We start from the raw sequence: 18,056 nt of genomic DNA, 5'->3' as shown, positions 1-18,056 counted from the left end.
CCGAAGGAGAGTGATTGTGCACGTGTTTAATAGAGAAAAACATCTTCTGCCTAGCAACCAGCCGGCTCTCCTGGCGGTCCAGGGGAAGGAATTCAGCGCTATAAATGTCAGCAAGCAAATTAAGCCACCATGCCTGAGATACAAAGGCCTAGTCACTGGGCAATAAAAAATTAAAGGAGAAATAGTTACAGGAGAAATATTCAAAAAAAAAACAAAACACAGGTGCATCTAATAGCTTGCTTCCCTGAGTATCTTTAAATAAAGTTACAGATTGCTCCCAGCTAGATGGGTTCTGTGCTTGCACTTATTTATAAGCTGATTTCTTGCCCATTTTATATACAGGATGAGAGAGAGGATACTGAAAGCAATTTACCATTTTGATGTTATTGAAAAAGGGAATCAACGTGGTACTAAAGTATATGATGGTCCTGAGTCCAAGGTCAGATAGGGAACAGGTTGTCTGAGGATGACGGTTATCAAAACAAAGCACTGCCAGCAGGGGGGCTTCTTTTCTTTTTATCCTTTCTTTTTAATAGAATGAGGTCAACGTTTTAAGAATTCTGACAAAATCTCTTTGCCACTCTAACCAGTCAGGGCTTTTCAAATAGTTCCATTATTCTTAACGCACTGGGCAATTTACTGTGAGGTCTGAGATTTGGAGCCTCCTCCTTCTGGAAGCTGTGTAAATACACGGATTTCTGGCCTTAGGGAAGTCACCACCCACATCAGGCAGCCCAAGAAGGTTGAAGGAAGGACTGCCACCTCCACTTGGAAATGAACCCACGTGTGGGGAGACTGACAGCCTTGCTCTATACTTACACAGGGGATCTGCACCAAAGGAGGTGTTTTCCCCCTGCTGCTTCAGTACTGAAATCCAAGTATCCTTCCCCTGGTTCCCATCCAGAAGAGATCAGTCAGGACCAAAGTCTGCTACTGGCAGTGACCAACATGAGAGGGCTGGCTGGGTCAGGGAGACAGAAGCCCAGAGCACAAAGTGCTGCATTCCCCTACTCACCCTCAATTCCCTGAAACTGGAAGAAGCATGTTTGCCAGCCCAGAAACCACAGGGATTCACTCCTCCCTTAACCTCAGTATTTTATTTCTTTTCCCCTTCTCTGATACTTTTTAAGTTCATTGCCTGCAGAGAAAAACTGCCTGGAAGGGCCTCCAGCCCAATGCCAAGGCTGCTTTACTCTGCTCAGGACAGCTTCCCTTGTGACAGACTGTCACAAAACCCTTTTATGCAGATGTTCACAGAGCAACTCAACAGCTGCCAAGGTCACAGAGGAGGATGGGTCAAGGCAGCAACAGGCTCAGTGCTCTCCCTGCAATGGGGAAAGACGCCTTCAAACCCCACATGCTGCCCTTGAAGAGGTGTCAAAAAGGGGGACTTCGTTTTCCATCATGAATGGGGCAGAAACTCAGAAACAAGAGCTTGTTGCCTTCTAGGTGCAGTGACTGTCTTGCCCCAGAGATGTTATAGAGGAGCTCCTTCTGCCCTAGCACAGAGCCAGGGCCCTGTGGTGGTCGTTCTGAAAAGGTCTTTGCAAACCCCCAGCTTTGTTTCAAGCAGATGCAATGGATACAGAAAAAATAAAAAATCTGAAGGTAAGCCATAGACATCTGTCACATCCACACAACTGGACCAACTTACACAGGTGACACCGGGTGGGCTCTTCCTTCCTATGGCTTATAGAGAACGCAGGTGGCTGAGGTAGAGCATTAATTCTTCCTTTCACACTGTGCTGTACAATTAGACAAACAATGCAAAACAGGGGGCTAGATGAACGGCTCTTCGCTGAGCTACCCAAGCAGAACTATCTCTAAACCTAGAAATGGACTTCCAGGGGAAGAAAAAAAAAAAAAAAAGGAAGAACAAATCTGCAAACAAACCAGCTGAAGACACTGGGATCAGAAAAGAGATAAACCACACACCCATAATGCCCTTTTCCCCCCAGTAAAAGGTCCTCTGGATACAAGTTACAGATGCTGGATGTGACAGCTGCTGGGAATGCCACTATCACCTCCCCAAACCCATCATTTTATCCAGGTGGCACCTCCAGGATAGCACCACAATGCCAGCACCTATTGCCCAGTGCACGTACAGAGGGTTTCAGAGGCTATCTCCAGGTGTGCTTTGCTTTCACTGTGTGAGACAACTGAAACCCGTGATGATGGAGGGAGGCTGCAAGGGGGACAGACTGCGCAGGGAGCACAGGGGCTGTGATAGTATCTGCACCATGCATAGGTAGCTCCTGCTTTCGGCCAAACCTGGGGAAAAAAGCAAATGAAACACAAATATTCCTGTACATAAGGAAGCAGCAGCCACTTGACTTTTCTGCCACGTGCTGGCTGCGCGGCAGGTGATAAACGCAAGGATTTTACATGGCTGTCCACACAGCCCAGCAGCCGAGCCACTTGTCCTCACACAGGAGGGCCCACGGCCAAGCTCCTTCTGCTAATTCATCTCAGCATCAGCCAGGAAAAGAGCCTTCTGTGCACGGTCCCCGTGTCATTTCGCTGAATAAAATTCTTCCCCATTAACAGGCCAAAGCCCAAGAAACGGTGCCTGGAACAAACGAGGTTCTGTGCAGATCTAATCCTCACCTCAGTGCCAGGGAATTAAAGCAAAGAATTAGGCTGTGGCCGTTCCCTTCCAGCATGATGAATGCTTAAGCAGGTTATGGCTTTGCACTGCAGACGTTTTCTGGGGAGAAGTAATGACTTCTTTCCCAGCCCAGCTCACTTGCTTCTCTCAGGGAAACAAGCCTGAGGATTATTTTTTGACAAAACAGTTAAGAATGATTACTGCATGTCAGTATGCTTGAAGTGTTAACCTCAAGGATTGCTGAAAGTGCCAGTATTTCTCCAGCCTATTCTTCTCCCTGCAGTACTGTTTGTGCCGTGCAGAACAAGAGGCCTGGCTGACTCGAGGTACCAGGGCAATCCTCTCACTGCTGCCACGGCAAAAATTTGTATCAGCTCCTGAGAGAGAAAAGTCCCAATTTTCGTTACAGAAATGCCTACCCTTCAGAAACTTGAATCAAGTTTGTTAAGCCTTGCAAGAAGAAAAATTACCTGGAGAGGAAGAAAAACAAAAATCTTCTTGCTGATGGACTTGCAACTGACACTGCTCACCAAAGGTGAACTTGCCCTGCAATTCTGGAACTGAACCCAGCGCTTCTCCAGTAAGGCCAGGAGGCAGCTGATCCACTTGTGGCAGGGATGCTTGGTACTGCTCTGCAAGGAGGTGGGATGCTGCAGCTCGTACAAGTTTGGATCCTCTCCGAGTCCATGGGCTGATTTCACTTTGTATGTGAAGGCAGAGGGAGATTCCTCCTCCTGCTCAGAGGCTTATAGCCAGAGGGTGAGGGGAAGCAGGGAGCGAAGGAAAGCTCTTTCACACTTAGATCCTGAATTCCTCCAGACCATGGAAAACTTTGCAGCACGTGGAAATGAGAAACAGGGATGGAACAACAGTGGGGATATCCCAGCAGGGCTAACCCTGAGAAAGAAGCTTTGGATGGGGTGGTGACAATTCAGAAAGAAGAGGTTTGGCTGGACACAGTCCCTGAGGGAACGGGGTTGTGTCCTCTGAATTATTCAAACTCTCCTAACACGAGTCTTGCCAGCAGAAGTCTTTCACTCACCAGCAAAGATAAGGTGATGAAGCTGTCGGTTCTGTGACACTACTACTCATGCTGGGTTCTGCACCCGACTTCAGTGCCCTGCTTCCTTCCCTCTTTCCCCTGCATTGCCTGGAAGATGACCATTACTCCTGCAAATCTCCGCTTTAACACTCCAACTGCACGCTGTGCATTTGACAAAAGGGATGCTACGCGCTGTCAAAACCATAAGCCAACAGAAGCTACGTGGGTACTGTAACTACCAGCAATAAATTCTCACGCACATGAGAACCAAGATAACAAAGTCAAAAGGGTGCAAGCAGAGAGGACTGCTGCTTTGGAGTGCGGCAGCACTGCCTGGTTCACAGAGCAAACCTGGGGCAGCAGCAGGACATGCAGTTCCTCGAGGACACGAGGACAAGGACCCAGGATTCGCTCTAAGTACAACCACTGGCACACAGTGCAACAAAACCCCCACTACTGATGAGCAAAACCTCTGTTTGAGCTTACCTTTGTTTCAAGCTGGAATCATTTCCAGAGGGACAAACGGCAGCATGGCCTGGTAACGCTAGAGGCTGTGCAGGGGTGGTGGCAATACAGATTTGCCACCAGTGACTGAACTGAGGGATCTACCTTGTGCCAGCTGGGCAGAGAAGTGAGCCCCACGGATATCACAGCATTAATATGACACTGGAGGTGAGCAAATCCACATGGACAGCACAGCTTCAGTGATGCAGACTCCCTCCCGAGGAGGGGAATCTCTGGATTTCTTGCTCTGCCACATGCTGCAGTCCTTGGGAAAAAAAAATAATCTCCTCCTTTGGTGACTTCTCTGTTATAATTAAGCTCTTAGAAGTAGGTATTGCATCCTACTATAATAGGGAGACCAAATTTGAATTCCTCACACCCAGCTAACACCCATAATAGAAAAGCCAATACTATCAACAGTAGCAATAAAACGTTCATGCATATGCCACCTGAACAAATGCAACAAGGGACATTCTGGCAGCAGGATCATAAGTCTTCACATCTTTTGGGAACAAAACCAGAACACATGACTTCCATTTCCAAGCAAACCCTGCAACTCCCAACCAGCAATAGCTCTCAAGATCCATCCACCTATTGTCAACACAGTGATTATTTTAGGAAAATGTTTAAGCCACCATTATAGTATTCCAAAATGTAATAATTTATTCTATGTTTATGAGTACTCCTGAAACAGAAGGGGAAATAATTCAGCAATGGTATTGATTATAAAATTTTGGATCTGTACTGAATAAAGATGGTATAGTTCCTAATTTCACATTTTCTCTTTAGGATCATGGTATCACAGAACCATTGAATATTACAGTGTCTCAAGTAGCTACTTGGCAGTTAATTCCTATTCAGGAATTAAATTCTTCTTTTTCATATTTTAATGAATTTTCTCCAAACCGGTAAAATGTGTAGTCTTTGAATTCCAACCACAGAAAGCAGCAATTGAACAAAAATAATAATAGCTGCACAACACTTCCTCATTCCACTACCTCAATAACACTGCTACAAACAAAACCTCCCCACATGATAAATATTATTACAAACTATTTCCATCCGCAAAGCCAAACTATTCTCTCCATCCACACTTGCCCGACACCAAGCATCTGCAGCTCCCAAGAGCCTTCTTTGGTGCATAACCACCCGGCTCCACCTTGGATGCTGGCAGAGAGAGACCTTCAGCCACCATGGGCATTGGTGGCACACAGTCTGGACTGAGATGGGTGTGAAAACAGGGATAAATCACAGCTTTTGGTGACAAGTCAAAGGAGCTGATTCACAACTCTGCAGTGCTGCGACGGGTGTGGGGCTGATACCAAGTGCTCATCCTCAAGTTCTCCTTATAAAAGGGGAGATCACAGGAACAAGCTGGAGGTGCAAGATGTGGTGTGCTCGTAGAGGCTTGGGAACAAAGGCCAGCTCATTTTAACATAATAATATGCAGATGGTTTTGCTTTTTCAAATATGCTTAAGCTGCTCTTTAAGACTTGTGTGTCTTCTCCTCCTGGCATTAAAACACATTCATATTCTGCGTGCGAGACGCCTTGTACAGCACAGCAGCACAGACAGCGTGCTTAAGTGATCAAAGCACCTTCCGTAGCTGCACCACGAGCAGTGACAAACAGAGCTGTTTTACAAACACCCTGCCTTATGATCTCGCCAAGGACTGACACCTCCTCCTCCTCACCGCGGGTCGGGTGCCGGAGCGGCGCACGCTGACACCTACCTAGGAAGCCCTCTTCATCCACAATGATGGTGTAGTCCTCTGGGGTTTCCGTGAGGCTGAAGAACTTGCACCTGGCAAAGGCAAACAGCAGAATGGGATTAGCCTTTGAGCTGAGGTCTTCCAGCTAAAACAGAGGCCCTTTCCCACCCCAAGCTCTGCTGGAGAAAAGAGCCACAGGCTGGTGCGCACGGAGCAGCCCAGGGCACTAACAGACACAGACTTTACTCCTGGCTCAGCCACTCAGGCTGTGTGACCCACATTCCCTGCTGCCTGCCTATACACCATGGAGCTGGTAAAACACTTATGATTTTTATGACTTAGTTATTAGCTACTTTTCTTAATTACCGTATCCCTTAAGGCTTTCCATCACAGCCCAGGACCTGCTGTGTTGCCCGAACACAGAGCTAAAGGCTTTGCTCACGCACTGATCCCTCCGACCTACTCCAAAAGTCTCCCCATGGTTCACACGTGAACCCCTCTTCCCGTTTAGCCCCTGAAGTTTCTTGCTACATCAACGTTTGAAGGCTGGTCTCTCAACCAAAGCCCTTGCACCTCTTCCTACTGCTTCAGAGCCTCTTCCCAGGAGCAGACAGCATCCCAAATCCTGCTGCTGATCCCTGCAGGAAGCCTCCCTCCCCGGACGAGCTGCAGGTGAAGAGACAGGGAGCAGCAAGCTGTGCACCCGAGCCCAAGGGCCTGCTTCCCTCCTCTCCATCCTCTGCTGCCTCCACTCTGCCCCAGGCCCATCTCCTCACACCACAGGCCACGCGAGGCACGGCTTCTCCATCTCCTTCAACACCGAGCCCAATGTCACCCCTAACACGAGACACGAAATAGAAGTGATGTGAGGTTCTCAGGCTGTAGACACACAAACAAGAAAAGCCTCGGCCTTAAGGTTTAACGCCAGAGAGAGTTGAAGGAATTTTTTTCCTACATGGAAACGTGTGGCACATACCGATAAAAGTACAGCAACGCCTACTTGAAAAAAGACCTCCTCCACCTCTGTTCCTCTACCCTTGGTCCCCAGCAGCACACCAGAGTGCCCAGACCACATCTGCAGCCCAAGTCACTGGAGAGATGGCAAAGAGCAGGATTTTGCAACCGCACTTTGTAATGCTATCAGATTCACCTGAGGCCAGCTATAGAAAATATTTAAATGTTGGCAAAATACGGGTTTTTCTTAAGGTCCACAAATTTCACAGTGCGTTTACAGTGCAATTCCTGTACGCCGTACAACTTGGCAGGACTCACCAAGCACACACCACCAGGGTTTCTCAGCACCTGTGTCCCAAAGTCTTCAGGTCTCGTGGAAGCCAGGTGCCCCACAACCATGGCCCCACATCAGAAAATAAAGGCATCCAGTTGATTAGAGGATCAGACTAAGAACTGGCATAGGCTGTCTTTTGACTGGCTGAAAAGAGCAAAGACTGCAGCTATCCCCTCCAAAAACAACAGGCAGGAAAATGAGATGGCTGCTGCCCTCCCCATCACCTCAGCAGGAAAACCAAAGAAACAACACGCAGCTCTATTAGGGATCTGCCACGCAACCTACAGGGCTTCATGTAAATGGAAAACACCGGACAACCTGCCTCTACAGACTCATCCTGCTTTCCTAGAAGCATCCGTCACGACAATGAAGCATGACATTCTCCCTCCTAGCACAGATGTATCACTATAAAATACAGCAGTGGCCCCACCACAACAGAAACCACAACTTAATTATTTTGTGTCATTGGTAATAGCTACCGTGACAGCCACATTTACTAACTCAACTCTCTCCAGGAATAGTGCCAAGAGAAGCAGAAAACAGTAGCAGCCCCAATTTTTTATTCTCACTTCTTAACTGCACAAGGATGCTACCTGTGATGGGTGATCTATGGCGGGTAAAAGGGACTTCTGGTATGCTGCTCCAGGTGGCTCCCAGGAGGTATCAATATTTATTATTTAGCAGATGAATTCCCTGGAGAAGTCACTGAAATAAAATTATTTGCAACTAACAGGCTGCCTACCCACATGCATGCTGACAAGGGAGAACCTAGTGGTCTTAAAGGAGGAAACATTAATATTAAAAAAAAAAACAAAGCAACAAAAACAACACCAGCTTTCTCTGATCTGCGATGAGATTTACAGAGAAATTTAGTTCCACGATGGTAATGAACGTGTGTGTGCACGCTGACCCAGCAGAAAAAGCATGAACGTTGACAGATGCCATTTTCTTAGCACACGTTTAAAAGTGATGATATTTAAAGGATACGTGCAGATGAAATCCCATAATTGCTGGCTCAGAAAGCATGTCAAAACCTCACATCTTCATATCCCAGCTCAAAGCCCAATCCCCACCTCACAGCATTTCTGCAAAAGGTCAGCAGCACAGAGCTATTTGACTTTAAAAGCAGTTTTTTTCACCAGCCCACAAAAGACCAGTAGTTCTTGGGGTATGTATTTGCTTTGTTCAAGCCAACCGTGCATTTTTTCTTAGGGAAAAGCTACAAATGAAAAATTGGAATTGCAAACATTGTGTGATAAATATATAGCCCAGGAAAATTTATTACCATCGCATCTACTTCCACTGAGTGAAACTCAAATTGTCTTGAGGCATCAGTAACAGAAGGAGCCCGATATCATATTTCTTTGTGTGCCATACTACATGCGCCTCTTCCATTCAAGCTATTCCAGCCATTTCTCTTCCCTCTTACACCAGTCCTAGAAAAGCTGAATGCCACCAGCATCTTGTAATCTCACACCACAGCCAAGAAAGGAAAGGAAATGCCCTTTAATCGCTTTGAGACATCAGGCAAGCAGCATTTTTCTAACTACGTGTGGAAAGCATATATATGTAAAGAAGAAAATATTTTTAGTTCCCTAATAGCCCAACCTCGGATAGATTCTTCTGGATTTCTGCCTTCTTCATGTTTCAGCACATTTCCACTTCAGCACTGTTGCTGACTTCGACTGCCTGACAACATATGTCTTTTTCTGGCAACGCAGCAAATGTAGACCAATCTATTATTAGATTAGATCTTTGAAACTGCAAAGCTTACACTGTGTATGGAAGTAATACCCGAGCTTGCACAGAGCCGGAAAGCATGTGTAGGATGCAGCAACAGCATCATTTCAGTTTGCAAACAGCACGTAAGCCTCCCCAGGAGAGGCAAGCGGGCAGGAGAGCATCCCCGTTGGCCTCACTTGCAGGTCGGCACCAGAAGTGTCTCCTCCAGACATTTGCTCCCCAGACCTGCCTGGATCACAAGGATCGACACAACTTCCCTGGGTCTGGTCATACGCAAGGACGTGTCTGAGGGGACTCTGCTAGGGGTTACCAGGAAGTTCGGCACAGATTATGGTCTTTAAGGAAACCACAAATCCCATCTTCTCTTTTATAAGGAAATTACTCAATTAATTGTTGCGTAGGCAGGGTAAAGGGTTGCAAAGCTGTTTGTTTTATGGAAAAAGACCCTTCCCAGGAGCAGGTGGGCATCCGGCCTCCCTACAATTCAGAAGGCACAGCTGAGTGACATTCAAAAGCGACATAATGGCTAAAAGGCATTCAAATGCAAAGTTTGGAGGTAACCCAAAAGTCTGCGAAGAAGCAGTTGATCTGAATGGGAGTTAAGAAGTAGCAGCAGAAAGCTGATCTGAGTGAATATGGAAAAACATAATTTGTTGGGTTTTATTCCAGGCTGTCTTCTCGTTTTAGTTGAGAAAGGATTTATATGCTTCACTCCGTACATTATTATGATAATACATATTCTTAGTACAGAAAGACAGTCTCATGCTAATCATTTCCATCCTGGTGATCTTAACTTCTTTGCAGTTTTATAAATAATGACAAGAGGTGAATTCTAGTACGACATATTGTGAAATGTATTTAGGAAAGCAGTAAAGAACACTTGTGCTGTTAATGCGTTTTGACATATTTGTGTAACATGTTAAGTACTTTACACCATCTAATTACAAGACTACACAGTCAAATAGCACTGAAAATTGCAAACAGTGAAATGGCTGGTGTTTTCTAAACAGCGTATCTGTTTGTTAGCCAAAACACTTTGCCATCTTTTTGGTGAGACTCAAAGTACAGCTTAGCTGAACTCCAAAGACAAAAATGCCCCTTGCAATAGTTGCCTGTTTGCTTTCTACTCAACATCAAGGTCAGAAAGCAATAGATTCACCTTTCTTACGGTAATGTAGTTCTGAGGTTTGGTATGAGAAGGCTCCTACCCTGTTAAAAGGAGCACTATTGTTTGTATGAACTGTGTAAAACTCTGCATGACCATCCCTGCCAAGGGCAACTCTGAAGATAGCACAGCACTCTTAGAAACGGTCAAAGGACGGCAGTGACATTCCTCCCCGTCGTTAGTTGTGCTCGGCTCTGAGACACAGACATCAGCAAATACATTCAGAGACTGCATGCAGAGCCACTGTGATAGCAGAGTTTGGTTCATTACAGAAAGTTAATCATTTTCAAAATCAACAGAACAAAACTAACAGATTTGTGGCCAAGGAAAGCAAGTACTCACAAACAGACAAATTCTGGGAAGTCCTACAGCCTGTGCTATGCCAAGACTTCCAACACGATAACCATGACGGTCTTGTCTAATCCGTAATAATAATAATGACAGTTTAAGCTACAGATTACACTGTGTACAGTTGAAAGGGGGGACCTTCAGTCAGACCCTCTCCTTGCCACTTCTCTGTAGCTGGGGAAGTTATCTAAAGCCTTTATTTAGACCTTGAGAGAACTGGGAATAGAATAATTGAAAAATGATCTGCATTATTGAAGGAATGGAAATCAAGACCAAACACAAAAAGGATGCCTGCAATACTGAAAACAGGAAAGAAAAAAAAAGGGGGCGGGTGGGGGGAGAAGGATGTGGATGTGCTCAAAAAAAAAAATACTGATTTTAAGTACAGCTTACTGATAAAGCCAGGACACATGGAAAAAATGTCAGCCAGGTGCCTACTGTACTTGCCTTCATTAAAGCAGTACCAAGCCATGGTTCCTATCTTCATCAGAACAGTTCCATGTAGTCTGGACTGCAAGAGCCCATGCAAATCAAATTACTGCTGTAAATGGAAGATTAGCAGTAGCTTGGAACAATATTGACTAGTAACTCTGGTATGACTTCCATTTTTCTGGAGACAGACTTGGTCAGTCCAGACTTCCCAAGATGCGGATTTAAAAAAGCTACGATATTCAAGAGTTATCTTGCAGCACAACCTCAGGAGAGTTTTTTGTTGCTGTTGTTCTATAGACACACACTTGGGCGTGTGTCAGAAACTAAAACAATTTTTTCTTTTATTTGTCACGATAGCATTGATTTTTTTTTAATACTTCCTAAAAAAACAATTAGAAAGCAACATGCAGCTTCGCCGGCTTACTTCTCCCCCTTCAATACACTTCCACCACCACATTTACAAAGATTCTGTAAGAAAATCTGTTTTATCTCGACTTATGTGTAGAAATAAATTCTTACCAAAAGCAATGTAATACACTAAGTAGGAGTAAGAATACACCATGTGAAGAAACTAAGGCATGTTATGTGCTGGAACAGTGGAAAACTCAGCTTAGTGAAGGAGACTCTATGGGAGATGAAAGGTCTGAGTCCACTCAAGTGCAGCTCCCTCGTTAAACCACTCCACCTGATGAATGTGACCATGCTGGTTTCCCATCCCAACACGACTGCAAACAGGAAAGAAGCCTGCAGTGCTCAGCGGAGAGTACTGCAGGAAATATAAGTGCAGTTTAAGACTATGCAAGTGTTACAGCGCTCATCTGTTATTTGTCCACTAAGGGGCTAAATATAGAGCATTTTTCTTGAACTTCACAAGAACAATGCACAGAACAGTGACTTTAGGTGTGGACATAGTGAAGTTAACGCATTTCTTACACCTGAGGCTCATCCTGGTCATGGATCTGCAGAATAATTTACTGACCTGATGTAATTAGAAGTTATTCTTAGCACAGATTTTTCTTCCCAGGTCATAAATTATTTCAATTGAGCTCTGCTGTGCAGTTTTTACTTAGAACATCACTATTCACCACCTATATTAGTGCATGGGGCTGAATGAAAAACCTGGATCTGAACCTTACTGCTGTGGCCGGTGCTCAGATGATGAATGTGCCAGGTGCTTGGCAGCAGTTCCTCTGCCCATATGTTGAGGAAAGTCACCCAGTTATCTGCAAATGGCTCATCTGCTCTTTGGGACTCCAGTCTGCAAGGCGCCATGCAAGCATCCACAACACAAAATGTGCTGCAGGGGGCAAACCACAAGGACAGAACCTGCAGCAGATCTGCACCCACACTGCGCCTCACCTTATCCAAGCACAAAGCTTCACTCAAGGTTTTAGCATTCCTACTGGATTTTTAGTGATACTAGATACTGGTGTTCGTAGGGGTTTGGCAGATCCAATGTCTCTGAAAGCCTGTTTGGTGCTCAGACAGGAAGCAGCTCTTGATTTTAAAGGCATCAGGGTTTAAAAATCAGTTGTAGCACCATAATTACAAATTTCCTGGGGTAACAAAAAAATAATAATAATATATTGCAAATGGGATTACCCCACCTCCATTTCTCATTTCTCATCTCAACTGCTGAATGCCTTCTGCTTGGGAAGCGTTCATTTATCCTGGTGCACCAGATGACAAGGAGGGGACAGAGGAAACCAGCGGCTATGGCTCAGATTCGCAGACAGGAACAAGATCCCCCACTAACTTTAAACACAAGAAGACATTAGAATCGAGCAGCACTCTGGTAGGTATACGCTTAGGATTCTGCTCCTACACTCACATCTCAGGCCTTTGAAACCACGTTTTACAGCACGTATGGCTGCGGCACTACCATGCTCATGCTCAACCTGGAACCACACGGTTATTTCTCTGCCTTATGCACGTTGTGCACTCTGCAAACGCTGCTGTTGGACCAGGTTTAACAATCCCGTGGCAGCGAGTGAGCCAGGACAGACCCCAACTCCCTCTCCTGCAGCCATACACGAGTTGCACAGCATGGTGCTGGCTTTTCCCAGTCTCAGAAAAGCCATTTTTAATCACCTGCCTAAGTGGGGAACACAGTAAATCACAACTGAGGGCTGGAGGGGAGGGGAAATGAGAGAGAGGCAACACGTTCAGTTAGGTTTCACCATCCCAAATACTACTTGGACTTCCTAGATTACAGGAAAAAATGCAGGTGTCAGACCACTGATGGAACCTGCTGCTTTTCTACCTGAAAGCAGACATCTCTCCATGCTCTAACCACTGGGGACAGAAAACAGAAGAAAATTAGTGGGTTATTCATCTTCTGTTACAAATTTCAAGACACGTTGCTTAATGCTGCCTGAAAGGTGCTAGTTTTCTCCCGTCATCATATAGTAATTCTGAGCCCAAATTCATCAGCATACACATGAACATGAACTGAGGGAACTATAACATGAACTGAAGCTATACACCTTTGTCCCTTTCCTGCACAAAAAGCATCAGCATGCCTGCTCATAGGGGAACAGAGCCATACAGTCAATAACAGGTGCTCCTCCACACTCCAAAATGATTTCCCATTTTTCTCATAACATGAACTTGGCAACTTCAAGTCCCCCAGTATCAATACTACTACTAATAATAATTAGAGTTAATACCAGTATTAGCCGATTTTCCCTGCCTGTCTAGAAATCAAAATCACCAGGGACCCCAGGTAAGGGTATGCAGCAGGCAAGGTGAAGGCCGCAGCTTCCCTCCTGCCTTGGGATTTCTTGGTGTGGTGGCACAAGCTGGGGGCTTGGACATTCAACCCTCACCAGGTTGGCGTTCATCTTGTGCTGCCCCTTTTCACCAAACGATGCATGCATTTCTACTGACTCAGACCATCTGAGATCGCCATGCTACCAGCATTTGCTAAGAGCTTTCTGCTGGCCGTGCTGGAGAAGCATCTAAAGCACGTGTGGAACAGAGGCTGGCACTACAGACCAGGGCTATCCCTCATCTAGCAGCACATCCTGCCAGCTTGCAAGTGCTCCCAGGATCTGTTTTCCCACCTGCTAACAGAAGTAGCAGCTGATGTTGAGCTTTCACCAGGAGGAGCCTCCCTTGGCTTGACTACAGCCCTGCTTGCAACTTAAGGAGTCCTATGTACACTAAAAGGGGAAATTAAGTGTATTTCAGCCAAGCAATTTAGTGATGTCTACCTCCACGAATTCCTACTTTTCTAGTTACTGAGATACATAAGCAAAACCCTTTTGCAGGAATAGAAGGATCTTGCTTAAGTTGGTTTGGATCACTAAAGATACAATATTCCCCAACAACAAAGTGTACAAGGAAGGCATATTCTTTGTTCTGAACACTGAAAATACGGATGAGAAAGTCCTCTTCTTCCAGCCCTCACTGTTGGTTGACCTGTATCATGTTACAGAAACTCAACTTGAAAAGTGAACTTTCAGGGAGAGTCACTGTAATGCAAATTCCTAATTTTGGAGGGGGAGGAAAGAAAACAACATACAAAAAACAACAACAAGCTTTCAAAGTTCACAGAAATACAACCAAAAAAAGCCCAGAAATTATTAGCATGGTTTTCTGAGCTAAAAAGTAGCCACATTATTTTTTTTTTTTCTCTGTGCCATTCACTGAACATAACCCAGTTAGTGGCTTGCACCAACTCTCTTCCCAACCCTCCTGACTTTCATCAAACCCAACGGTAGCTTTATTCAATACAAAACGGACAAAGGGCAAAAGCAGAGGACATTTTTCTTTATAGAAATCTGCCTTTAACACTGTTATCTGGAAGAACAGCAGTACTGTGTCTCTGTGTTGCACAGAACTCCAATTAGGATCGTCTAGCTCCATCTGTATTTAGCTTTACACTGCGGGCTCCAGGCACATTTCTGCAGCTCCTGCCATCGTGGTGCTGAGCTATGGACTACCTGGGAGTGGTACAACCCCACAAAGCCAGGAAAGTGGTGTAAAGAAAACAAACAAACAAACAACTATTCACAACTCTTCACATCCAAGTGAAGTACCTGGAGGCCTTGTAGTAGATGAAATGAATGAAAGTCGTGCTAAGGCAGCAGGTGAGGCACAGCACGAGTGGAAATACCAGACCTACATCAGGCAGCGGGTCTCTCCAGCATGGCACTGCCAGCAGTGATACCCAGAGCCTTGAAAGCAGACCCAACACGTCCATCAGGGTGCTGTCTGTGCAATGCTGGCGTGCTATAACCATTAGCAGGAACCTCTATAACCATTAATGTGCAGGAGGAACAAGGATGCTCATTTGCTTTAAGCATAGCAGAAAACTGCCTGTACAGACTCTCTGCACGTTCTCCTCTGTTAACCAAAACCCTCTATTAAAACTGATTCTCCCTTCTTTCCCTCCCCCCAAAACTTATTGGGAACAACCCTGAGAAGGGACTAAGACCCTTGCAGCACAAATAACAGTGTCACAGCCCTCGGGCCCAAGAGACGTGAGAGCAGCTGATAATGGAAATATTCAAAAGATAAAGTAGCCTTAGATAAGGCGTTCCTCCAGCCCCAGCTACGTGAGGACAGTCACAAAACAGGCTGTGATCACCAACCCGACCCTGTTTTACAAGCAAAAGCACCCAGGCACAGCTGCCCTTCCAGCTCCTGCCTGCTGTGAAGCCGGGCAACACGCCTCTGGGCTTACGGGGTCCAGTCCCAAGGGCTGCAGGCATCACTACTGTCCTGAGCCTACAGAGCAGCAGGAGAGGCTCTGTTCCATTTAGGTGAGCCTGTAAATTACATCAGAAATCATTTTAGTCCACTGATTTTGACTGTAACGTCTTTGGATTTACAAATGGGAAAGTGAGACCAAGTTCTTAGCCACTTTTTAAAAACAATAAACCAAAGAACACCACCACCCCCACCACTACCAAACCTATCAGACTTATGCTACCATCTCCAGGGAGACTAACCTAACACCTTGCCCCACACGGGTCCTGTGGGCTGGGCTGTGACTCAGTTTACATTTACAAAGCAGGTCTACAAGCATCCCTGTTGAGCAGCATGGTGATATAAAACCACACCAAACCTCATCATACTCTCATTTAGTGTGCTGTTGGGGATTAAATGAGCATCTCAGGCATCGCTTCACTTATGTTTTATTGTTGTTCTTCTTCCAGCTTTATTTTCTGAACAAGCATCTGAAATAAAGCAATAGAGCAACAGCAAAATGTTTGAATCCCCAAACTTTCAAAAATCATAAAGTTATTTTCAGAGTTTAAACTATCATCTGATATGCTGTGCAGTGCTGCCTGTGCTAATTTCCTTCTCTTAGGATGATGGCAATAGTGCACATCACTTCTCATTCAAGTGCTTTAATTTGTTCCTTTTGGCTTGATTCTCCCCCAAAGCATCTTTAACAATATTGTTTACAGTTTTATCACTGTTAATGACAGGGAAGTCATTCTTCAAATTTCCATAGAGGGTCAATGAATGTTTACATTGAAAAGGCAAGATCTCTTTGCTTTGGGAGAGAATGTTGCAATGAAACCTCTGAAGGGGAAGCTGGAACAACAAATGAAAAGGAAGCTCAGTTTGTGTGCATTGGAAAAGGACTCATTTATTATCTAACAATTAACCAATTGATCCAGACACACCTTTTCCTCTTCTCTCTTCGCTATTCCTGCCTGCCAGCACCGTTAAAAGGCCATCTACTGAGAGCCAGCTCACCCGCATAAGAGATGCAAAAGCTATTCTTTCCACTGGAAATAGTCCATCGTTTATTCAAGCAGAAAGTAACTATGCTTTAAAAACTTTTTCTTTATAGCAGCAACAGTATTCTCAGCTCAACGCTTCACTATTGGAGCTGAACTTCATTTCAGCAAAGAAAGGTGGAGCACAACAGAGTTTTCCTTAACCACAAAATTATCTTCCACAAATCAGCAACTGTGTTGAGAAACGCATTACAGATGTGGGTGTGGGACCTAAGGTTTACAGTTGAAAACAAAGCATGATTTAATGCACAACAAAGGCTCATGAATACATTTTACTGACTGGATCCAGAAAGATTATCCAAAGAGGACAATGCAAATGCTGAGAACAACAACAACAACAGAGCAAGCCCTGCTTCCCTTCCAATTCAGGCACTATACATCAGCACTGGGAAGTTTGATTCTCCCTTAGGTTACTCCTCCAATGCCCTCTGCTGCAGAATACTGACTTTGAAATTCTATCAGCAATAAAACAGAACTGACTTTTTCTAAGTGGAGTGCTACTGCATATCCAAACCCAAATATTTGGGGTACATAGTAGCTATTATTGTGTTCAGCCAAAACCCAATAATTATTGTGTGGGCAACACTGAAAAACAGAGACTGCAGAGCATGTGCTTTTTATTTCAGAGACAGGAGAAACCCAGGCTCAACCCAACAGGGGCAAGAGGTTCTTACGATACTGCTCCAAGATACAAAGAAGGGAGGAAGAAACTGCAAAACTGTTGCGGACTGGAATTGATGAACTTGTTTCCCTGCAGGAACCATAAACACAATTTTCCCAGCATGGGACATAATAGTTCCCCCACAAATTACTAAAATATATTTCCAGAGCTCAATATAGAAAGCTAGATGCACAAGAAATGTTTGCAGCTTCAATGCAGGCAGTAATTGAGAACATGTGTGGCAGGGGGATTGGAGGGGGAGGAGGGAGCAAGCCATACTCCATCGAAACGGAGCAGCAGGAGAAACACATTTCAGTCCTCATCATTTTCAAAGAGCTTCCATTTTTGAGTGGGTCCAAAACCCCACGTTATAACCCATCCAAGGGGCAACGGTGTGAGCCTGCACGTCAAACCTAAATTTAATGCACATTAACAATTTAAGAGATGTTGTTGAACCTGAATAATAATAATTAAAAAAATGGTCATTTACTTTCCCTTCTGCACAGACAGTAGGTTTAGTTTCTTGAATGAATTAAGGACACATTTACAGGAAAATCTACCTCTGACTCCTCTCATTCTCCCAGGCTCCATTTCCAGGTCCTGGGGTATTAACCAGCCCAGCTACGGATGAGGAAAGCAATACTCCTGTACATCCTAGCTGGCAGTTTGCGCAAGATAGCACTGTAGATGTGCCAGCAGCCAGCCTTCCACGAACCAGTTCAGCAGTTAAGGTGTTGACTAAATTTGCAGCACTCAGAGGAGCTGAAAGGAAGTTTCATTTGCTTCCTTGCTAAT

The 18,056-nt window shown here is 45.0% G+C and overlaps 1 protein-coding gene across 1 annotated transcript in view; it reads right to left on the bottom strand.

The window, feature by feature from the left end:
- Nucleotides 1–18,056, bottom strand: part of CASTOR2 (cytosolic arginine sensor for mTORC1 subunit 2) — a 127,645-nt gene that overhangs the window by 57,197 nt on the left and 52,392 nt on the right. The window contains exon 2 of the mRNA XM_032200666.1: nucleotides 5,887–5,957. Coding sequence (XP_032056557.1) covers nucleotides 5,887–5,957 — 71 coding nt within the window. The remainder of the gene's footprint in view (nucleotides 1–5,886; nucleotides 5,958–18,056) is intronic.

This window comes from Aythya fuligula, chromosome 20 (genome assembly GCF_009819795.1).
Source record: "Aythya fuligula isolate bAytFul2 chromosome 20, bAytFul2.pri, whole genome shotgun sequence".
NCBI lineage: Eukaryota > Metazoa > Chordata > Aves > Anseriformes > Anatidae > Aythya > Aythya fuligula.
Note: the sequence above shows the minus strand (reverse complement) of the source record. Positions and strands in the feature narration are given on the sequence as shown.